The 25,299-nt window shown below is 34.8% G+C and overlaps 3 protein-coding genes across 4 annotated transcripts; all 3 read right to left on the bottom strand.

The window, feature by feature from the left end:
• The window catches only part of LOC135743807 (uncharacterized), a 112,841-nt gene that overhangs the window by 18,911 nt on the left and 68,631 nt on the right, over nt 1–25,299 (bottom strand).
• LOC135743804 (uncharacterized) lies at nt 3,961–11,333 on the bottom strand. 3 transcript variants are annotated; one of them, XM_073813665.1, is made up of 3 exons: nt 11,261–11,333; nt 10,811–11,043; nt 3,961–5,409 (listed from the first exon to the last, which is right to left on the bottom strand). In XM_073813665.1, the coding sequence occupies exons 2-3, from the start codon at nt 10,884–10,886 to the stop codon at nt 4,232–4,234; spliced, it is 1,254 nt and encodes a 417-aa protein (XP_073669766.1). In that variant the 5' UTR covers nt 10,887–11,043; nt 11,261–11,333; the 3' UTR covers nt 3,961–4,231. The 3 variants fall into 3 exon arrangements, with proteins under 3 accessions (XP_073669766.1, XP_065117740.1, XP_065117738.1); XM_065261668.1 differs by lacking the exon at nt 11,261–11,333 and having other exon boundaries at nt 10,811–11,058; XM_065261666.1 differs by lacking the exons at nt 10,811–11,043; nt 11,261–11,333 and adding an exon at nt 6,872–7,071.
• On the bottom strand, nt 12,914–21,765 carry LOC135743803 (uncharacterized). Its single transcript, XM_065261665.2, has 3 exons — nt 21,701–21,765; nt 21,137–21,304; nt 12,914–16,011 (listed from the first exon to the last, which is right to left on the bottom strand). The coding sequence occupies exons 2-3, from the start codon at nt 21,210–21,212 to the stop codon at nt 14,021–14,023; spliced, it is 2,067 nt and encodes a 688-aa protein (XP_065117737.1). The 5' UTR covers nt 21,213–21,304; nt 21,701–21,765; the 3' UTR covers nt 12,914–14,020.

Here is a 25,299-nt window from a genome sequence, read left to right as displayed (position 1 = left end):
GTCTTTTCACAATGAGGACAGGCGTGTGGCCTTTCTGTTGAGTGAGTCTTTATATGCATATAAAGATTTTTTTTCCGTTCAAAACACTTATCACAATGAGGGCAGGTGAAGGGCCTTTCTCCAGCGTGACTCACTAAATGTTGATTAAGGTGCCATTTATGTCTGTAAGTCTTTGCACAATGAGGACAGGTATATGGCATTACATCTGTTTGAGACCTTGTGTGAACATCTGAATGTCCTTTTCTTGATAGTGTCTCACCATCAAGATAGCATGCAAAAGCCATTTTCTCTTCTATTATTTCTTCAGGTGAGTCCTCATCAGTCTGTGAGCAACTGAAAGAATTTTCTTCACTTTTGAAATTGTGGTGCTGATCTTCATCCTCCATTTCATTTTGTTGTTGATGTTCCTCTTTTATTCCCATCAGGCCTATAAAAACAAATTAACATGACATTAACAAAAATTAAACCTCAATTTAAATGGGACATTTCACACGACTTTTTAAAGATGTAAAATAAATCTTTGGTGTCCCCAGAGTACGTTTCTAAAATTTTTGCTCAAAACACCAAATAGTTAATTTAAATAGTTAATGTTAAAATTGCCACTTTGTAGTTGTGAGCAAAAATGTGCCGTTTTTGGGTGTGTCCTCTGAAATGCAAATGAATTGATCTCTGCATTTAATGACAGTGCCGTGGTTGGATAGTGCAGATTTAGGGGTGGTATTATCCCCTTCTGACATCACAACGGGAGCCAGATTTCAATTACCAATTTTTTTCACATTTTATCTAGGTTGATAGAAGCACTGTGGACACAATTATAACACTTAAACATGGAAAAAGTCAGATTTTTATGATATGTCCCCTTTAATCTCAAATGCAATAAAGATTATTGTAATGGCTGGTCTATTAATAATTAATCTCCATCAGATTTTATAATAACTTAAGCAAAATTCCTCATTATAACATTTTACAGCTCTAATGACTTTTTAACCAGAGTCAAAAAATGTATGATCTTTATCAGTCATTAAGATTAGACACAAACCTCTTTGTTGTTGAGTATGTTGAGGTGTTATTGTGAATGATTCAGGATCAGTCTCCTCTTTAACACACTCCATCATTACAACAGTGGATCAGAATAGTAGAGTAGTTGAATGTGTTGTGACAGCAGCTGCTTGTTTGTCTTCTTCACAGTATTTATAGATAATACACAATAAAGAATTACAATACTGTAATCTTATTAAACATTCAAGTTGCTGGAATACTTTTGTTTAAAAAAAATAACGAAAATATTTTGTATAGGCTGATTTACCTCACACAAACATCTCAATCTTGCCGACAAACGAGCTGCAGGCAGCGCAACTCTTATGACGTCACTGCACGGCAGGCTGCAAGAGGCAAAGTAAAAGTCTCTTTACTCAATTTATGTTGAATATTCGTGAAATGCAAGGACAAAATATACAAATCATAAACTTATAGGTAAAATAAATAAGTTGAAGGTTAAATATTTCACATTTGTCAAACGATTACATAGAACAAATGAATATCGCAGCATATTAATCGCGATTAAAGTTTACATAACACAATAAATACATTCAAATTCACAAACATATTATATAAAATACATAGAAAGTGAAATAAAGTATATCTTAAAACAGCTGGCAAAACTACATAAGGGCCAGGATGGCATTCGCACACTCAGATTGGTAACTGTACCCATATGGCAAAAAAAAAAATTATCTGGCCAAAAATATAGGCTATATGAAATATATGCTAAATACATTTTGTAGAATGTTATGCTCAATTGAATATATTTTTGCATTTGAAATTATATTTAGTTTTAACATTCATATATCAACATATATTTAAAAATGTATTTGAAGGGCAATCAAATATATTTCTAATTTTATGTCCAAAATGGCAGAAATGTATTTTTTGCCTAAACATATTTTACATATATATACTGAATACAAGTTAATTTTATAAAGTATATTTTTGAAGTTGAAAATATATTTAATTTTAACATTTTTAAAAACTGTTATGTTCACAGGTTCGTAACAAAGTTTTTCTTCTAATGTGACTTGAATATATTTCCTCAGATTTAAATATATGGAGGGCTTTTTTTGTATATTTTAAAATATATTTAAAAATATATTTTTTGTGTATGGGAAGAGATACAAAATATTTTTGTGGGAAAGCAGAGGAATTTGCATGTAAATGATAATAATCGGTTTAATATTGCTGAAAATATTTATATTGAGAAAGATTTATTTCTCTAAAATTATGCTTGCATACATATTAAATATAAAAATATAACACACACACATGTGAAGTGTTATTAATATATAAACAGGCTTGTGCATATTATGTTGTATGTTAACACAACGTAATTTAATAATTTTAGAACAAACATAGGCTATTAATATTTGGTAAAAAAATTAAATAGAAAACAGGAAAATTATGAAATATTTAATAAATGGAATTATATAATACATGAAAGTTTGCTTTTTTATATGTAATTTAGTGATTTATACTGTAAAAATAATTTGCTTACCATTTAAGAACAATAAAGATACATTACATATATGCTCACATATCTCAGTAGCCAAGCCATTAAAACTTTTATATATCGAAATAATAAACATAACGTGATTAAATACCTATAAAAAAAAAACATTACACTAAAGCGGCGTGCAAACCAAAACGCTTACCCCGACATCTGATGTATGTTTTCAGTTGTTTCCAATGGAAGCGCCGTGCTTTTCTAAAACGCCAGCAGCGGGCTTTTTTTCTCCGCGCTGAGCGACTAAAGTTGAAAAATTTTCAACTTTGGGTTAAACCAAGCGTGCTGCACAAGCCCTGAAAAGTGAAGCCAAAACGTCTTGATCGCCCGCCAGTGACTGGTCCCAGTATATAGGTCATAAACCCTGCCTCCCCCATGCTATTCAATGGGACATGAGACCAACTAAATAATTTAATTACACTTCAATTATCTTTTTTCTGAAGCTGGTTTCTGTCATGTACTGTAGTTTTTATTACGCTGATGTAAATTCAAGTGTTTGTTTTAAAAATACGTTTGTTTTTAGTTAGTTATTTAATGCTATAAAAATGGTGGGGTCCCGTCATGATTGACAGCTGTGATATCGTGTGATATGCGCATTCTGCGAGAGCGAGGGCGGGGCCTTGATTTCGCAGCTTTACTTCCTGCTCACTACTGCGCATGACTGGTCCCGAAATCGCTACTGCACAGACTCAAGATGTCAGCACCGTTAAGGGACACTGGCGGCTTCACTTTTCACCACTGGAAGATAGCGAACGGGCGTCGTCCATCTTTTTTTTACAGTCTATTGGTTAAACAGCTCGTCAGTGTCACTTCTCACTCAGCCGTCCAATCACAGTGGAGTAGGGGCGGGACAAATTCACAACAACCAACCGGCGCATCATTCAAAGACTGATAAACAAAGCAGGACATGGTTTAGGTGAAGTCAGGGGCATGTTCAAGTTCAAACAGGTGTGCAAAGTTTTGCTTCAGTTTCCAGGTTGAATGACATGTTTCCTGGAAACGGTGTGCACGTGTAAAACGGTTTGTGTTTAAAGCAACATTTTGTCGAGGCTGAATGAAGCCCAGGACTAGACCTTAGATATATTAGGACATTTAAGTAGTTTTTTCAAGCATACCTTACAAAAAACAATACTGGTGTGCGTCCTGAGACAAAACAATGGCATTGATATGTGCAATGATGTTTCAGTGCAAGATTTTAAATTAAGGCAGCTCAAATATGCATTTTAGTCAGGGACCAGGATAAGCCCTGTTCGGGAAGCTGCCCCTAGCCGTACAGTTAAAAGTACAGCACATTATAATAGCGTGGACAAACACAGGTTGTCAAGAGTGTTATGAGTGTTGTAATCTTTCAGTTCCAGTAATGCAGTGATGTTCTCCTTCATCTAACAACTGATTCAAATCAATCACATCATAAACACATTTATTAATCTGGCAGATGCTTTTGTCAAAAGCAATTTACAGATGAGGGAGCATTTAACATTTTGTCTTAAGAGTCAACAAAAAGTATAATACACAAAGTTATGCTCGCAATAAAGTGAAGGATGGCAGCTCATTTCACTAAAGAGGGACTGAGTGGGTAAATGTTTTTCAGTGCAGCTTCTCTCCAGTATACAGTCACTTGTGTTTTATCAGCATCACAGACTCAATAAAACTCTTTCCACAATGTGGGCACTTTTAGGGGTTTTCTTCAGTATGAATCTTCTGGTGCTGCTCCAGCTCTTTGGGTCCCAGAAACAAATTTCCACATACAGAGCACTTTACACCCGCATGTCTCTTCTGGTGCTCTTGAACTCTTTTGAGCGATAGATAACTCTTCCCACAAACAGAACACAAATACGAACCCTCATCTAAATGAGTCTTTAGGTGCTTTTTTAGCCGAGATGCCGAAAAATACTTCTTATCGCACTGATCGCAGCTAAACGACCTTTCATTCGTGTGAAATAGCAGATGAACTTTAAGACTTTGTGCATGTGTGTAACTCTTATCACATAGATTGCATGAGAAAGGCTTCTCACCTGTATGAATTCGTATGTGATACAGAAGATGTCCTCGTTCTTTAAAAGTCTTGTCACATTGTGGGCACGTGAAAGGTTTCTCTCCAGAGTGAACTCGTATGTGACTCTCTAAATGTGCTTTACATGAGAAACTCCTTCCACAATGAGAACAGGTGCAAGACACATCGCCTCTGTGACTCCTCATGTGATTATTAAGACTTCCTTTTAGTGAATAAAACTTATCGCAATGCAGGCATGCAAATGGTCTCTCATTTGTATGAGTTCCTATATGATCCTTAAGATGCTGTTTACATTTGTAAGTCTTTTCACAATGAGGACAGGCGTATGTTTTTTCTTCAGTGTGAGTCTTTATGTGAATATAAAGATTTCTTTTTCGTGAAAAACCCTTATCACAGTGAGGGCAGGTGAAGGGCCACTTACAAGTGTGACTCACTAAATGATCCTTAAGATGCCCAGTATGCCTGTAAGTCTTTTCACAATGAGGACAGGCGTGTGGCCTTTCTCCAGTGTGAGTCTTAATGTGATCATTAAGATGTTTTTTCTGTTTAAAACACTTGTCACACTGAGAGCATGCAAAAGTCCTCTCTCGGTGACTTAGTAAATGATTCTTAAGCTCTTTTTTACTTGTGCAAATCTTATCACAATAAGGACAGGTGTATAGCAATTCTCCTGTTTGAGACTTTGTGTAAACATTTAAATGTCCTTTTCTTGAAAAAGTCTCATCATTAAGATGGCATACAAAAGAGATTTTGGCTTCTTCACTTTTGAAATTGTGGTGTTGATGTTCATCCTTCATTTCATTTTGTTGTTGACCATCCTCTTTCATTCCCATTAGACCTATAATGAACAAAGTAACATGAAATTAAATTACAAAAATAAAACCTCAAGATGCAAAATAGACAATTGTGATGCAGTGGCGGCTGGTCAATAGGGAGCGCTGGGGTGCCGCCCTCCAAAGTTGGCCAGAAAAGAAACATAACAAAAAGTTAAATATATAGTGCAAATTAATAGAAAATAAAATAAATTAGTTGTAGTATTTAACTGTTAGTCATATTATCATTCAGTTAGAAAATGAACATGGGAACGAAAACAAACATGAAAAGAATTTTTATAAGTGAGAATGTCTTATGCAACCTCTGCTGTGTGTGTACCTGGTAATTATCATGTTGTGGGGACTAATTGTCCCCACAAATATAGGAATACCAGTATTTTTGTGACCTCGTGGGGACATTTTGATGTCCCCATGATGAAACAAGCTTATAAATCAAACAGAATGATGTTTCTTGAAAATATGAAGAAGCAGAAAGTTTTCTGTGATGGTTGGGGTTAGGGTTTGGGGAAGGGAATAGAATATACAGTTTGTACAATATAAAAACCATTACATCTACGGAATGTACCACAAAACATGGAAACCTGTGTGTGTGTGTGTGTGTGTGTGTGTGAATGATTACCTTGATTAGTTCATTGCTGACGATAAACCCATATTATACACAAATTCACAGATTCATAGTACATTTATTTCATGCTTTAAAGGGATAGTTCACTTTAAAATGAAAATTCTGTCATCATTTACTCATCCTCATGTTGTTCTAAACCTGTATGAATTTCTTTTTTCTGATGAACACAAAAGAAGATATTTTAAGAAATGATGATAAACACACAGCAGTAAGTGACCATTGACTTCCATGGTAGGAAAAAAATATTTTGGAAGTATTGTGATAAATGATGAATAAAATATTTTGATGAATGTTGGTAAGCACACAGGTGACGGTACCCATTACATTCCATCATATTTTTTTATTCCTACTATGGAAGTCTATGGTTACTTACTGCTGTGTGTTTAGCATCATTTTTCAAAATATCTTCTTTTGTGTTCATCAGAAAAAAGAAATTCATACAGGTTTAGAACAACATGAGGATGAGTAAATGATGACAGAATTCTCATTTTAAAGTGAACTATCCCTTTAACAGTTGATTCAACAGTATCATTATCAGCATTTTAGCTAAGCAGTAATGATATTCATAACCTGATACATGGCTATTTACAGTTCTGAATTACTACAGGAAAAGTTTAATATTAAGTTTGTTCTGCCCCCCCCAAAAAAAAAATGTTTAGCACCATCCGCAACTTTTGTGATGTCTATTACAAAATTTAATTCTGTAATTTCAACCCCATCAGATGTAGATGACTGTCTTATTATTTTATATACATTTAAGTCAACTTCCTCATTATAATATTGTACAGCTCTAATGTCAAAAACTTTATGCTCTTTCTCAGTCATTAAGATTAGACACAAACCTCTTTGTTGTTCAGTGTGTTGTGGTGTTATTGTGAATGATTCAGGATCAGTCTCCTCTTTAACACACTCCATCATTACAACAGTGGATCAGAATAGTAGAGTAGTTGAATGTGTTGTGACAGCAGCTGCTTGTTTGACTTCTTCACAGTATTTATAGATGAACTGGTGTGATAGTGATTTCACTTCAGCATCTCCAGGAACAGACCTGTGAAGATATATAAACGCCCAAAGTTATAATTTAACAATTCAACCAATATGCCAAATGCTTGACCCAGTGAAAAGCCAGGTGAAGCAATTTTTTTGTGATTTCTACAATCTACATACATTTTCTGCATAAAATCATCTTAAATAATGTCAAGAAGATTTTGTGAAAATATAACCTTGATATCTTTAATATTGACTGAGTAAGTTCATGTCAAATATTGAAATCAATATAAAATCAAACTTTGATGCTCTTAATCTCATCATTAGATTTTGAGACTTTTTAAGTTTTCACAGAAAGGGTCACATTCATTTTTAAAACAACTGCAAGTTGTTTTTACTGTTGTGTTTTTTATTTGTGGACATAAAATGTGGGAAATACAAATCCCATGTTTTTTTAACCCACATACAATGTCTAAGAATATTCAAATCGAAAAACAAAATATATTTGTAACTGTATTTCCCTCTTTATGTCTTACAAGTGACCCTGATAAATTTTACTAGCAATGTTAAAGAACTGTATGGAAAAGAGGAGCATGAGTATTCCTTTAAATATACTTCTTATATTATCTATTGATTTTCTGTGTTTTCCCCTACATCTACTCATGTAAAGCTGCTTTGAAACAATTAACAATTGTGAAATGCGCTATATAAATAAAATTGAATTGAATTAAATCACGTAAAGCTCGTCGTCAACAGATTTGAAAAACATACATAACTGAATGTAACTACTTTAAATATTAGTTAGCCTAGCCCTAATATTACAACTCGTAGTAAATTACAATAAAGTAATAGATTACAATACTCTTATTTAAGTTGCTGGAGTATCTTTCTTAAAAAAAGAACAAAAAAATATTTTGAATCGTTTGATTTACCTCACACAAACACCTCAATCTCCCCAACAGACGAGCTGCAGCGCACCTGCTATGACGTCACTGCACAACAGACTCCAAGAGGCAAAATAAAAGTCCCGATCCTAATAGCAAAATTCTATTTTCACAAACAAAGATTTCTTAAGAAAATACCTAATTTTATAGATTTCTTGTGTGAAGTAGAAAATGTAATTAATAACAACAATTTTATTTCTTTTTTGAAGATGAGATCTTTCATCTTTCATCTGTTCAGATGACTTTGGATGTTTTGTTAATACACTTTGTGTTATATATGCTACTTGTACTTCATATATGACATTTCTGAATAAAAAAAATAAAGTCCCGTTATTTAATCCATGTTCAATATTCGTGAAATATTTTTCTTGCCACTGTATGATTTGCAAATTATAAGCAAGAGACAAGAGTATAAATATAATGGCAGTAAACTTCTCATATGGCAATATCCTCACATAACCTAACATTACACCATAAAGGAAAAACATCAATATTAAAATAAATTATCCTTAAAATGAGGTTTACACCCAATGACACAGGTGAAAAAGTAGTACACTTCCATAGTGTACTTAAGTGCTTTATTTACGCACACTAATTTTGTACTTAATATACTAAAAATGTATCTTTAGTACTTCTTAAGATGTTCTTAAGATCATCTAAGTGTACTTCACTGTGCTATTTGAGACACCATAAAAATGAACTAAAATGTGCTATAAATGATTTAAAAATGTATTTGGGTATCACAAATTGAACCCATCTTTGTATCAAAGTTCAGTTCAAATTTAATACAAGTGTTAACTAATACATTTTTTAATACAGAGATAGTATGTTAAAAGTACATTTTGGTTCATAATTATGGTGTCTCAAAACAGCACAGTGAAGTACACTTAGATGATCTTAAGAACATCTTAAGATGAATTTTTAGTATATTAAGTACAAAATTAGTGTGCCAAAATAAAGCACTTTAAGTACACTATGGAAGTGTACTACTTTTTCACCTGGGAAGTCTATATAAGCTCAATAAAAGTGGAAAAAAACATTATCTCTCAAAAACATAATATGACAAAAATTATATTTAAAATAACTGTTGTCTTACAATTTAACCACGCCCCTTGAATGTCAAATTTGACTGGCTTGCTAAAGTAAGGTAAGTTAAATACAACTCATTTTGATGGTGTGAAATAACACAGAAATCGAAAATTAAGAGTTAGTTATATCTTCAATCTTCCCTCAAAGCTCAGAGTCTGTCAATCACAAATATCAATAATAAAGACACGCTAAAATGAAACTCATTACATAAATGAACAATTGAACATATATCATAATAAGAACTACCTTAAAGGACCAAAACCATCTTTCGGAAAATTTTATTGGAAGGGTAATTTATTTTTTTAATTTCTACCCGAGTCCCGTTCATTTTTATGAAGAGGGCAGGGTTTATGACTTGTACTGAGCCAGCCACCAAGGGGCGATAAAAGAGCCAGCAACTTTACTTTTCAGGATGTATGAGGCACACCCAATTTGGACCTAACGACTGAAGTTGATCTTTGTTTACTCTTTACAGACGGCGCTTTTCTCTGTGAGTCTGCAGCTGTGTGATCGTCTGAAACTTCTCCAACATGAATGACAGCGGTGCAGCTTCTCTCCAGTATAAAGTCACTTGTGTTTTATCAGCATCAAAGACTCAATAAAACTCTTTACACAAAGTGAAAACTTTTAGGGATTTTCTTCAGTATGACTCTTCTGGTGCTGCTCCAGCTCTTTGGCTCCCAGAAACAAATTTCCACAAACAGAGCACTTAACACCCGCATGCCTCTTCTGGTGCTCTTGAACTCTTTTGAGCGATAGAAAACTCTTCCCACAAACAGAACACAAATACGAACCCTCATCTAAATGAATCTTTAGGTGCTCTTTTAGCCGTGATGCCGAAACAAACTTCTTATCGCACTGATCGCAGCTAAACGGCCTTTCATTCGCGTGAACCAGCTCATGAAATCTGAGATTTTGTTTTTGACTAAAACTCTTATCACACAGATGGCATGAGTACGGCTTCTCACCTGTATGAATTCGTATGTGACACTGAAGACTTCCTTGTATTTGAAAACACTTGTCACACTGTGGGCACCTAAAAGGTTTTTCTCCAGTGTGAACTCGCATGTGAATCCCCAGATGTCCTCGTACTTTAAAACTCTTGTCACACTGTGGGCACCTAAAAGGTTTTTCTCCAGTGTGAACTCGTATGTGACTCTCAAGTGGTCCACGATATTTAAAACTCTTGTCACACTGTGGGCACTTAAAAGGTTTCTCTCCAGTGTGAACTCGTATGTGAGTCTCTAAATGTGCTTTATTTGTGAAACTCTTCCCACAGTGAGGACAGGTGTATGGCATTACTCCTGTGTCAGACTTTGTGTGTACATTTAAAGGTCCTTTTCTTGAAAAAGTCTCACCATTAAGACTGCAGGCAAAAGAGATTTTGGCTTCTTCTCTTCTTTGAGGTGAATCGTCATCAGTCTGTAAGCAACTGAAAGAATTTTCTTCACTTTTGAAATTGTGGTGTTGATGTTCATCCTCAATTTCATTTTGTTCTTGACCTTTCTCTTTCATTCCCATTAGACCTATAATAAACAAATTAACATGAAATTAAATGAACAAAAATTAAACCTAAAAAATTCACAAAAAAATGATTATTACGATGGCTGGGCTAAAATTAAATTCTGTAATTTCAACTCATCAGATGTCTTTCTATTGTATAATCATTTAAGTCAAATACCTCATAATATTGTACAGATCTAATTTAAACAGAGCCAAAAACTTTAAGCTCTTTCTTAGTCATTAAGATTAGACACAAACCTCTTTGTTGTTGAGTATGTTGAGGTGTTATTGTGAATGATTCAGGATCAGTCTCCTCTTTAACACACTCCATCATTACAACAGTGGATCAGAATAGTAGAGTAGTTGAATGTGTTGTGACAGCAGCTGCTTGTTTGACTTCTTCACAGTATTTATAGATGAACTGGTGTGATAGTGACTTTACTGAAGATTCTGTCATTTAAGATTGTTTCTTCAGCATCTTCAGGAACAGACTGTAGGAGAAGAAACCACTGATACTAACCACAGGCAGAGATTTAAAAAATATACATAACGTTACCTAAATGGCTTATAATGTAATAAAATAACTCGCTTTGCATAGTAGTAGAATAACTCTCCGTACTTTACAATCAAGTATTAAAATACGGTAATCATAATTAACAATGTTATTTCAGTTGTTGGATTATATTTTTTTTTAAATATTGTAAATACCTTGCACAAAAATCTCAATCTTCCCTCAACCGACAGACGAGCTGCAGCGCAAACATTGGAGCGCAACTCTTATGACGTCACTGCACAACAGCCTCCAAGAGACAAAATAAAAGTCCCTGTATTCAATCTATGTTCAATTTTCGTGAAATCCATGGAAATTAACGAACACTCATCTTAATTATACACCAAAGAAAATATATAAATTATGAATTTATAGGTAAACATCGCACATTGGTCAAACGATTACAATATAAACTCTGCCAATGAATAACACTGCATATTAATTACGATTAACATTAACATAACAAAATAAATAAATTACACTTTATGAAAACTAAATCACAAAACAATGATATAAAGTACACAGTGAATTACAAAAATCTAATAATATAATATCTCAAAAAATAGCTGGCTAAGCTACAAAAGGGTCAGGGTGGCACTAGCACACCCAGATTGAAGGCTGGTAACTAGTCAGAAGAGACACAATGTATTTTTGTGGGAAAGCAGAGGAATTTGTAAATAAATGATAATCGCTTTAATATCTTTCAAATACTCTTTCAGAAATAAATAACTATTTATAGTTATAGAAAGATTACAAATTGAATGTATTTTTAAACCTTGCAAATGTTAAAATCAAAGGTTTTTTTTAAATAATTTTGCAAGACGCTTACACAGGACACAAATGAAGGCGAGTTTCAAATACAGAATCCACCTAAACTTGACAGGACCCATACACACAAAATTTTCTCGAAATACCGCAGTCGGGAAAGTATTCTTTATAAAAACAGTAAATTATTATAAATCAGATGTGTGTCAGTATATGGATCCATGCTTATCTGGTTTAAAAAGTGACAGTAGGCCTGGCCTATACTCATTAATCTGCTTATATGTTTGTGTCATTATGTTAATCAAACAACAGAAGATAAAGGAAAATCCCTTCTATAGCTTAAAATATGAATTACATTTAATTTATAGAATAAAGACTGTTAATATTAATTTCATTTTATTTCTGTAACTAAATCGTATTGTTATACTTTATTTATAACTTTGTTCTTTTCTATTTACATCTGCTTGTAATTTCTTAATTTGTTCTTATTTTACCCCACTCTCTTTTTTTGCCGATTCCAAAGTATTCGATCAATGACTCAAAAATTCATAATTGTAACGTAATTAGTTTAACCACTACTATATTGTAAAATGATGTCATTTTTAGAGTAGACATTGAGGTCCACTTAGTTTAAAATTGCTGGCCTTAAAATATTGCAAAACATCACATCACATAATTGTTTGCTGACTGAACTTTAAAACAAACATGACAAGTATTGCAGACTGATTGATGAACAAATAACTTAGAAGAGCCAGGGCACAAATGTATAAATAAAATTAACTGGAGAAGAATACTAATCTAGTTAAGTACTCCAGGGCAGTGGAAAGTTGTGATAAATTGACAATCCAATTAATGCAGAAAGTTGTCTTTAGATCAGGTTAAGGATGGCAGCGAATTTTACTAAAGAGGAAGTGAGTGAAATGTTTTTGAAATGTAGTACAGACTGAAAGACCTGAATTGGATCTGATAATGGACATCTCACATGTGAAGCACTTTAACTTATAAGTGAATAATGACAGAGATTTTCAGTTTTAGTTGAACAATTCCTTTAATAATCTCACTTCAGTCACAAAAATGTTTAGTTATTTTTCCATCATATCCATAATTAACTAAATGTATATAGTATATGGAAGAATATAAATAATGTTACCATTATTTAACTAATTACCTTTAATGAGTGCAAATCTAATAGTACTGCTACTTCAACATGAAAATAATAAATCTTGAAAAAACATTTACATTTCAATGCATTTGTCTGACATATTTATCAAAAGCAAGTTAAATCACTTTAAAGCTATACATCTCATCAGAATGTGTCTACCTGGGATTGAACCCATGACCTTTTGAACTGCTAACACAATGCTCTACAAAAAAAATTCACAACAAAAATATTTTTCAGTACCATATTTTCCGGACTATAAGTCACACTTTTTCATAGTTTGGCTGGCCCTGCGACTTATAATCAGGTGCGACTTATATGTAAAAATGTATTCATATGAACCAAGAGAAACCATTACCGTCTACAGCCGCAAGAGTCTGCTATATACTGCTCATGTATTTATGCAATTCAATGGATTCAGTGATGTGCAATGACTTCGGGACCTTTTTGAACTCGATTTGGCTTGTCATGTAAATTTAGCCTATTCAGGCTCCCAGGTAGGTTCTGTAGGCTACTGTTTGCTGAATAAATGTTAATGTTACGTTAACATGTACGGACACCTATTCAGCCTGGTGTTCTGTGTGCCATTGTTTAGTTGAATAACTTTCCAGATTAAATGTCTGTTCTTGGATTTTGTGAAATCATTTTCTAAATAAACGCGACATCTAGTCAAGTGCGACTTATATATGTTGTTCCTATTCAAAATGAATTTTTGACTGATGGGACACATACTCCATTGTGACTTATAGTACGGAAAATACGGTAATTCAGTCTTGAGGTTTATCTGTATTTCACATCAAGTGTTTGGACCTGAAGATAGAAGTTTATCTTTGTTCACTTTTTCCAGACTGCGCTTTTATCTGTGAGTTTACAGCTGTGTGATCGTCTAAAACTTCTCCAATATGAATGACAGCAGTGCAGCTTCTCCAGTATACAGTCACTTGTGTTTGATCAGCGTCACAGACTCAGTGTTTTATTCTCCATGTAAGCACATTTAGTGGTTTTCTCCATTATGGCGAAACATCAGATGAAATTTGAGACTTCGTAACTGCATGTAACGCTTATCACACAGATGGCATGAGAAAGGCTTCTCAGCTGTATGAAGTCGTATGTGATACTGAAGATGTCCTCGTTGTGTAAAACTCTTGTCACACTGAGGGCAGCTGAAAGGTTTCTCTCCAGTGTGAACTCGTATGTGATCCTCTAAATGTGTTTTTGTTGTGAAAATCTTCCCACAATGAGGACAGGTGTAAGTCCTACCACCACTGTGACTCCTCATGTGAATATTAAGGGTTTCCTTTTGTTTAAAACTCTTTCCACAGTGAGGGCAAGAGAAAGGCTTGGGAATAGTGTGAATTATTTTATGTCGTTTCAGAGACTTTTTACATTTGTATGTCTTTACACACAGATTGCAGCTGTATGGTCTTTCTCCAGTATGAGTCTTTATGTGAATATCAAGATTTCTTTTTAGTGAAAAACACTTAGCACACTGAGGGCAGGTGAAGGGCCTCTCATCTGTATGAGTTACTATATGTTCGGTAAGGTATTGTTTACGTGTGAAAGTCTTTTCACACTCATGACAGGCGTATGGTCTTTCTCCTGTGTGAGACTTTATGTGAATATCCAGATTTCTTTTTTGTAAAAAAGCCTTATCACACTGAGGGCAGGTGAAGCGCCTTTTATCTTTGTGACTTTCTAAATGTTTCCAAAGATCTCCTTTATATATGTAAGTCTTTTCACATTGTGGACAGGCATGTGACCTTTCTCCAGTGTGAGACTTTATGTGATCATTAAGATGTCTTTTTTGTAAAAAACTCTTATCACACTGAGGGCAGGTGAAGGGCCTCTCACCAGTGTGACTAAGAAAATGCTCCTTAAGGTGTCCTTTATGTCTGTAGGTCTTTCCACACAGAGGACAGCTGTATGGCCTTTCTTCAGTGTGAGACTTTAAGTGAACATTAAGATTTCCTAGTTGTTTAAAACTCTTACCACACTGAGGGCATGCAAAGGATCTCTCATTTGTATGATTATCGATATGATCCTTAAGGTGCTGTTTACATGTGAAAGTCTTTTCACACTGAGGACAGGTGAAGGGTCTTTCTCCAGTGTGAGTCTTTGTGTGATCATCAAGATGTCTTTTTCGTAAAAAACCCTTATTGCACTGAGGGCATGTTAAAGGCCACTCACCCGTGTGAATCACTAAATGATCCTTAAGGTGGTCTTTACGTCTGTAAGTCTTTGTACAATGAGGGCAGCTGTAGGGCCTTTCTCCAGTGTGAGACTTTATGTGAACATTAAGATTTCCTATTTGCTTAAAACACTTACCACACTGAGGGCATGAATAGGGTTTCTCATTTGTATGAGTTATTATATGATGCTTAAGGTGCTGTTTACATATGTAAGTCTTATCACACTGAGGACAGGCGTATGGTCTTTCTCCAGTGTGAGTCTTTATGTGATCATCAAGATGTTGTTTTCGTATAAAACCCTTATCGCACTGAGGGCAGGTGAAGGGCCACTTACCAGTGTGAATCACTAAATGATCCTTAAGGTGGTCTTTAAATATGTACGTCTTTTCACACAGATGACAGGCGTATGGTCTTTCGCCAGTGTGAGTCTTTATGTGAGCATTAAGATTTCTTTGTCGTTTAAAACACTTATCACACTTAGGGCATGCAAAGGTGTTCTCACCAGTGTGACTTATAAAATTATCCTCAAGGTGGCTTTTACTTGTGCAAGTATTTTCACATTGAGGCATTTCTCCTGTGTAAGTCACTATGTCAACATGTAAATGTTCTTTTTGTGAAAAAGTCTCACCATTAGGATTGCAGGCAAAAGAGATTTTGTCTTCTGCTCTTTCTTGAGCTGAATCCTCATCTGTCTGTGAGCAACTGAAAGAATTTTCTTCACTTTGGAAATTGTGGTGCTGATCTTCATCCTTTATTTCATTTTTTTGTTGACCTCCGTCTTGCACTCCCATCAGGCCTAAAACAAACAAATTAACAAGAAATTAAATTAATGTATTTTCCGGACTATAACGCTGGATTTCCGTCAACTTTGCCGTCCGCCTATACCCACCAGTTCCGTATTTGTTGCAGAGCGGCTGCGTGCTGAAGTGACGAGGACCAATGAGGTCTCGCAAATTCACGTGATGATCGCACGATATCTAGTTCTGTCTCCGCCCATTATGGCATTAAATTATGACGTTTTGCTGGACCAGCCCAGATCATGACACAAAATCTCGTGAATTCAGGTATGATCACGCGATATAGTCAAGGCTCTGACCTGCGGAACTGTCCGGCATCCGGCAAAAATAGAAGCTCTGCGTATTGGTTCCGGAGGGCTGCAGATGGCAGGAGCTGTGACGGATTCGGAATGCAGTCAGTGGAAATACACACATTTACTTGAATGGAAACCGACTGACTCCGCTGTGGATTCGCAGCCGGTGGAAATCCAGCGCAAGTCGCTCCGGAGTATAGGACGCATCATCCAAAAATATAAGTCACACTGGACTATATGTTGTGTTTAAAAAATTATTTCACAAAATCCAAGCTCAAGAACAGACATTTAATCTGGAAACTAAACAATTATTCAACTAAACAATAGCCCACAGAACAGCAGGCTGAATAGGTGTCCGTACATGTTAACGTAACATAAACATTTATTCAGCTAACACAATATGACGCTTTGATTGCTTAGAATATTTTCTAAAGCTGGAGATGTGATTAATAAAAAAGGACAGCAGAACAAAAATATTTTTTAATACAAATATGTTATTGCATTTGTGGTTGCATTTTTAACAACGTAAATGTTTGTGTACGTTTGTAAAGAATACAAAAAAGGGTGCAATGTAAAATTACACAGTTATAATTTATTGGTGTATTAAAGTTGCCATGAAACCGAGTAACAATTGTCTTATTTTCCCTTGGTGACATATATCCGAGGGAAACGGTTTCTGAAATGAAATAAAGGTAGGGCTGGACTTAAATTTGTCCAAGGATAACTGATTAGATCGTTGGAAGTTGGGTCATGTTGCTAATTGCATTGATTAAAGTGGAAAAAAAATTAAGGCCAAGTTATTCTTTTAACTAAGACGTTATTTAAATAGTCAATAGCCTTTAAAGGAGAGATGTTTTTAACCGCTATAATATTGCCAGTTTGTGTACTTTTTAATTTTTTAATTTCGTGCCATTTTTGGTACAGGAAGTTCATCAAGCCCTAAAATCCTTGGATTGTAGAAAAACCTCAGGACCTGACCTTATTGATCCTTATTTCTTGAAACTGGCGGCTGATTTTGTAGCTGTGCCTCTTACATATCTTTTTAATCTTACAGTGGAAAATAAGGAAATACCAAGGATATGGAAATCAGCTTTTGTTTTACCTTTATTGAAAGGAGGTGACCCCGCAATTTTAAATAATTATAGGCCAATTTCTAATTTATCAGTTCTAGTTAAAATTCTTGAAGGTCTTGTGAGTGATCAATTAAAGGAGTTTTTATATTCAAATGCTATTTTATCAACACATCAATCAGGCTTCAGAAAAAGACATAGCACAATCACAGCCGCAATGAAGGTGGTAAATGACGTTTTGGTTGCGCTTGACAAGAAGCAGCATTCAGCATTACTCTTTATTCATCTGTCCAAAGCTTTCGATACTGTTGATCAGGAAGTTTTGAAATGTAGACTCATTAACTCAGGACTTTCAGAGCAAGCAGTTGCTTGGTTTTCAAATTACCTTAGTGATAGGTCTCAGTGTATTAGATGTGATGGTCTATGCTCCAAAACTGCAACAGTGACTAAGGGTGTACCACAGGGTTCTGTATTAGGTCCACTTTTATTTACTATTTACATAAACAATATGGGTCAAAAGGTGTTAAATGCCAATCTCCATTTTTATGCTGATGATACTGTCATATATTGTAGTGCCCCAACTCTTGTACAAGCAATTGAATATTTGCAAATTGCGTTAATTGAAGTTCAAAATACCCTTATGCAGCTAAAATTAGTTTTAAATGGAGAAAAGACCAAACTTATGTTGTTTTCTAAATCCAGAATTAGGCCTCAAAGCCTCCCTCCAATTGTCACGATGGGGGGAAGTGAAATAGAGGTTGTTAACTCCTATAAATACCTGGGTCTTTTGATTGATGATTCCCTGACTTTTAAACCACATGTGCAGACCATGGTGAAAAAGCTGAGGCTAAAACTGGGTTTTTATTTTCGAAATAAGTTGTGTTTTTCTTTTTATGTAAAAAAGCGACTTGTGGCCACCACTTTTTTATCTGTTTTAGACTATGGTGATCTTTTATATATGCATACGTCTGCACAGAAAATTCATATGATTGATACAGCTTACCATGCTTCGTTAAGGTTCATTACAAATTGTAAAGCACTGACTCATCATTGCAAGCTATACACTCGGGTTGGATGGCCTCCTCTAGCCACCCGAAGGCTATGTCATTGGTACGTTTTTATATATAAAGCAATTCTTGGTTTGCTCCCAAATTACTTATGTGATTATGTCATACAAAAAGGAAATGGGCAACACTTTTTGCGTTCTCAGGACCTTTTTATGCTTTCTGTGCCAAAGACTCATACGGAAATGGGAAAGAAGGCATTTCAGTATTCTGCACCTTCATCATGGAATACGTTGCAAAAGGACTTGAAACTAACTGATTTAATCTCGCTAAATGCTTTTAAAGTAAAAATGAAAGACTTAGAGGCAGACGCCTTAATATGTAAATGTTTTTAGACTGTAAGCATCTAATATGATTTTATGAGGCGTTGTTTTTTGTGTGTGTGTGTGTGCGTATTTGTTTATACTTATGTGTTTGTATTTTTTTATATGCTGCTGTCTGTCTTGGCCAGGTCACCCTTGCAAAAGAGGTTCTTAATCTCAATGGGATTCTCCTGGTTAAATAAAGGTAAAAAAAAAACATAAAAAAAACTTTAAAGGGGACATATTATGAAAATAGACTTTTTCCATGTTTAAGTGCTATAATTGGGTCCCAAGTGCTTCTGTCAACCTAGAAAATGTAAAAACTAATTTGCATTTAAAAGGACACACCCAAAAATGGCACACCTAGAAAGTGACAATTTTAACATGCTATAATAATATCTTTATTATATTTAATATCTTTATGATATTTTGAGCTAGAACTTCACATATGTTCTCTGGAAACACCAAATATTTATTTAACATCTTAAAAAAGTCTTGTGCCTTTAAAGGCCATTTTTAATCTTAGAAAAAAATATACTTACCTTGACAAATAATTTTTCAACTTTTCAGTGCATGTTTTGTTTTTACAGTATTTACTTCAGATCGATGCAAGCTAGCACTGTTTTGCCATTATTGACATATTGTCTAGAGACATAAGTCTCCCGTGGCATAACGATACACTATGCAAAGAGACATACCTGGCTGTTTGAATTTTTTTTAGCCCATGAACTAAAAGGCTTGCCGTTCTCTCATTTCACTACGGGGCGTTGCAAGACATAAAGCTTTATTGGGGCACAGGCCCTCCACTTTTTATTAAAAAAAATTTAATGGTGAAATTTTGTTTATGGTGGGGACCCCCATAAGATTCAAATCGAGCACTGTGTATCACAATAGGATTGGCTAGTAATATACCGATAATCACTGCAGCGTAATGCGGTCCTTACAGTGAGCCATGTATCATGTATTGCAACGTATTGTAAGGTACTCTGTGATTCCTCCAGGGTTAGGAACCAAGAACTGGTTCTTATTCAGAAACCGCAACCACACAGAATTCATAAGTTTCGGTTTTAAAAGCGGTTCTGATGTGATGCATGGGCAAAGCGCTGTGTGAATCTTCAATTTAAAAAGTCCTGTCTTACCTGATGAATATTATTTGAAATTTTATTTTTACAAATTTCGGGAGGCGAACGTTCAGGGAATCAACCAATCAGTGCAGGAGGAAGCTTGTAAATAAAGCCGTCTCTCAACTTTCTCGAGAAAAGTTTCGCAGCATACATTTCCAATGATTGGGGGGGTACTCTGGGTCCAGGCAAACTTTCGAGTCGGAGCCCTCCCCGGACAGCGCACCAAATACCGTATTTTCCTCAATATAAGTTGCACTTTTTTCATACTTTGCCTGGTCCTGCAATACTCAGTATGAATGAATTTTGACATATATGAACCAAGAGACAACAATACCATCTACAGCTGCGAGAGTCCGCTCTATGCTGCTCCTGTATTTATGTAATTCAATGGATTCAGTGATGTGGAATGACAAGCCTGCGAACTTGATGCTCGTTTGCTTGTTCTGTTCATTTAGCCTATTCAGCCTTCCAGGTATGTTCTGAATGCTATTGTGTATCGTGTAAATAACTGATAATATTACGTTAAAGTACAGACATCTTTTCAGCCTGCGGTTCTGTGTGCTATTGTTTAGTTGAATAACTTGCCTTCCCAGATTAAATTTCTGTTCTTTGGCTTGGATTCTGTAAAATAATTTTCTAAATAAATGCAATGTGTAGTCCATTGCGACTTATATATGTTTTTACGTCTTCATGAAGCATTTTTGATTGATGTGACTTAAAGTGCGCAGCGACTTATAGTCCAGAAAATACGGTACATAAATTAATACATAAAAATATATATGAATTACCTTATTGTGATTTCATGTACGTGTAAACTCGTGAATTACGTTAAGCCACTTTACAGTCATGACACCAAATTAACACAATTTACCACAGAAAACACGCTTCTGAGGTACGCTTTGTACACTTGGTGTTAAACGTGTCTAAAAGTCAAATATGTGGATTCATTTCCAAAGATTTAACAATGCTAAATTGTAATACTAAGGGGTGGTTTCACGTACAGGGATTAGTTTAAGCCAGGACTAGGTCTTAGTTTAATTAAGAAATATAACTAGTTTGAACAAACATGTCTTACTAAAAACATTACTGGTGTGCATTTTGAGGCAAAACAAAGAGCACTGATGTATTTAAAGATGTCATTGCAAGTTGTTTTCAATTTCAACAGTTCTTACATTTATTTTAGTCTAGGACTAGTTTAATCCCTGTCCGGGAAACGGCCCTAATATGTTATACCGTAATCTGTTTGTGAAAAAAAGGCTTTAAGCACAAACCTCTCTGTTGTTCAGTATATTCAGGTGTTATTGTGAATGATTCAGGATCAGTCTCCTCTTTAACACACTCCATCATTACAACAGTGGATCAGAATAGTAGAGTAGTTGAATGTGTTGTGACAGCAGCTGTGATTCCTGTTTTTTTTTTACTTCTTCACAGTAACAGACCTGTGAAGATATACAAATGACCAAAGTTTTAATTTAACAATTCTACATAAAATCATTCTAAATAATGTAAAGAACAGCCTGTCAAAATATAACATTGATATCAATAATTCTGAGGTCAAAGATTGAAATCAAATGAATTCAAATGAAAAACCAAGTGTATTTGTAACTATATTATCCATGTCTAACAAGTTATGACCCTGATCAATTTGACTAACAACAACAATTATCCATCTGCTATGTTAAAGAATTGTATAGAAAGGAGGAGCTTGAATATAAATGTTGACTCTAGTGAAACAACTCTCAGTACTTTACAATAAAGTTACATTTGTATTTAAGTTGCATAAGTATATTTCTTTACAAAATAGTTTAAAACATATTTTGTATCGTTTTATTTACCTCACACAAACACCCCAACTTCCCTCAACCGACAGACGAGCTGTAACGCTGTTAGCGCAACTCTTATGACGTCACTGCACGGCAGGCTCCAAGAGGCAAAACAAAAGTCCCTTTATTCAATCTATGTTAAACATTTTTGAAATGCAAGTAAATTAATGAACTATCATCTTCTATGCCGAAGAAAATATACAATTCATGAATGTATTAGTAAAATAAATATATTCACGGTTAATTATCTCACATTTGTCAAACGATTACAATATAGACTTGAATAACACTGCATCTTAATTACGATTAAAGTTTACATAACAAAATAAATAAATTACACTTTATGCAAACTATATCACAAAAAGATAGCCCTATCTTAAAATATTGGGGAAAAAAATTAACATTTGTATTTAATTATTTGCTGGATGGACTTACAAACAAACGTGTCAACTAATGCAGACGGATTTGTGAACAAGTAGCCTAACCTAAAAGAGTCAGGGCACACATGTACAGATAAAATTCACTAGAGAAGTATCCTAATCTAGTTTAGTGTTCCAGGGCAGCTATATACATACTCCATTAAAATAATGTGGACGAACACAGTCGGTCAACACATTTGTTCTATAATAGCTTTTTATATAATAGCATTTTACATTTTGTCTTAAGCGCCAACAATAAGCATAGTACGCAAAGCTATGCTTACAAGAAGAAATAGTGTTGAAGCTATTAGCAATGTTAAAGTTAAAAGTGGAAGGTTGTGAATGCAGAAAAGTTGTGTCTTCAGATGTTTTTTGAAGGATTCAGTGTTCACGGATGATCAGATGAAGGATGGCAGCTCAGTTCACTAAAGAGAGACTTGAGTAAAAGTTTATAAAATGTGATACAGCCTGTAAAATCTAAATTAGATCTAATAATGGAGACATTTAGCATGTGCAGCGCTGGCTTATAAGTGAATAATGACAAAGATTTTCATTATTTTTTTAATAATCTTACTTCAGTCACATGTTTAGTTCTCTTTCCATCATATCCATGATTAACAAAATTAATCATGGTAACTATTGTTACCATTATTTAACAAATTACCTTTAATGAGTGCAAATCTACTACAGCATAAAAATAATAAATCCTGAATTTTTTTTTTTACATTTAAATGCATTTGGCTGACACTTTATCAAAAGCAAGTAACAATACATTAAAGCTATACATTTAATCAGAATGAGTGTTCTTAGGATTGAACCCATGACCTTTTGAACTGCGAACACAATGCTTGACAAGATGAGCTACAGGAGCAATTTTCACCACTTCATGTAATGCATTAAAATTAAGATATTTTGAAGTAATTCAATTGCAAGATCTATCCGTATTTCACATCATGTGTTTGGACCTGAAGACTGAAGTTGATCTTTGTTCACTTTTTACAGACAGCGCTTTTCTCTGTGATCGTCTGAAACTTCTCCAACATGAATGACAGCGGTGCAGCTTCTCTCCAGTATACAGTCACTTGTGTTTTAGCAGCATCAAAGACTCAATAAAACTCTTTACACAATGTGAACACTTTTAGAGGTTTTCTCCATTATGGTGAAACATCAGATGAGCTTTGAGACTTCGGGCCCATGTATAACTCTTATCACACAGATGGCACGAGAAAGGCTTCTCACCTGTATGAATTCGTATGTGACCCTGAAGAGCTCCACGTTGTCTAAAACTCTTGTCACACTGCGGGCACCTGAAAGGTTTCTCTTCAGTGTGAACTCTTATGTGAGCCTCTAAATTTCCTTTTTTTGTAAAACTCTTTCCACAATGAGGACAGGTGTAAAGCCCATCACCACTGTGAATCTTCATGTGAAGTGTAAGAGTTCCTTTTTGTTTAAAACTCTTTCCACATTGAAGGCAAGAGAAAGGCTTGTTAATAGTGTGAATTATTTTGTGTTTCATCAGAGACTTTTTACATTTGTAAGTCTTTTCACACTGAGGAAAGGCGTATGGCCTTTCTCCAGTGTGAGTCTTTATGTGAATATTAAGATTTATTTTTCGTAAAAACCCCTTATCACACTGAGGGCATGTAAATGGTGTCTCATTTGTATGAGTTAATATATGATTCCTAAAGTGTTGTTTACATACGTAAGTCTTTTCACACTGAAGACAGGCATATGACCTTTCCCCAGTGTGAGTCTTTAAGTGAATATCAAGAGTACTTTTTCGTAAAACTCCCTTATCACACAGAGGGCAGCTGTATGGTTTTTCTCCAGTGTGAGACTTTATGTGACCTTTAAGATGTCCCGGTCTTTTAAAACACTTATCACACTGAGGGCATGCAAAGGGTCTCTCATTTGTATGAGTTATTATATGATGCCTAAGGTGCTGTTTAGATGTGTAAGTATTTTCACATTGAGGACAGGGGTATGGTCTTTCTCCAGTATGAGTATTTATGTGATCATTAAGTTGTCTTTTTCGTAAAAAACCCTTATTACACTGAGGGCAGGTGAAGGGCCACTCACCAGTGTGAGTAAATAAATGTTCCTTAAGGTGGTTTTTAAGTCTGTAAGTCTTTTCACAATGAGGGCAGCTGTAGGGCCTTCCTTCAGTGTGAGACTTTATGTGAACATTTAGAGTTCCCTGTCGTTTAAAACACTTTTCACACTGAGGGCAGCTGTATGGCTTTTCTCCGCTGTGAGTCTTTATGTGAATATTAAGACTTCTTCGTTGTTTAAAACACTTATCACAGTGAGGGCATGTAAAGGTCCTTTCACCAGCGTGACCTACTAAATAATCCTTAAGGTGCCTTTTTCTTGTCTTTTCACACTGAGGCATTTCACCTGTGTGAGTCTTTATGTGAACATTTGAATGTTCTTTTTGTGAAAAAGTCTCAGCAGTAAGATGGCATGCAAAAGAGATTTTGTCTTCTGCTCTTTCTTCAGGTGAATCTTCATCAGTTTGTGAGCATATGAAATAATTTTCTTCACTTTGGAAATTGTGGTGCTGATCTTCATCCTCCATTTCATTTTGTCCTTGAACTTCCTCTTTCATTCCCATTACGCCTAAACAAACAAATTAACATGAAATTAAACAATCAAAAATCAAACCTCATTTTAATCTCAAAATGAAAAAAAGATCATTGTGATGGCTGAATTAAATTCTGGTATTTCAACTCCATCAGATGTAGATGACTGTATGGATGGGCATTATCGGCACACGCATGAATGAAAGTGAAAAAAAATTCTTACTGAAACGTTATGTAAACAGGGGAGAGTCGAGATAGCATTTTAAGGAGATATGTTTTTAGCTGCTTTAATATTGTCAGCTTGCATATTTTAAAAGCCATTTTTAATCTATGAAAAAATGAACATACCTTGAAAAATAGTCAACTATCTTGATAATTTTTCAGTTCCTGTTTAAATTTTATTTACTTCTGATTAAAGGGATAGTTCGGCCAAAAATGATATTAAACCCGTAATTTACTCACCCCCAAGCTGTCCGAGTTGCATATGTCCATCGTTTTTCAGACAAAGAAATTTTCGGATATTTTAGAAAATGTTTTAGATCTTTTAGTTAATTAAATTTGAAGTTACGGGGTCCACAACCTTCAAGTCCAAAAAAAAAGCGTGTCCATC

The sequence above is a fragment of the Paramisgurnus dabryanus genome, chromosome 2, assembly GCF_030506205.2.
Source record: "Paramisgurnus dabryanus chromosome 2, PD_genome_1.1, whole genome shotgun sequence".
NCBI classification, from domain to species: Eukaryota; Metazoa; Chordata; class Actinopteri; order Cypriniformes; family Cobitidae; genus Paramisgurnus; species Paramisgurnus dabryanus.
The sequence above is the reverse complement of the archived record's forward strand: the minus strand, read 5'-3'. Positions and strand labels throughout refer to the sequence as shown.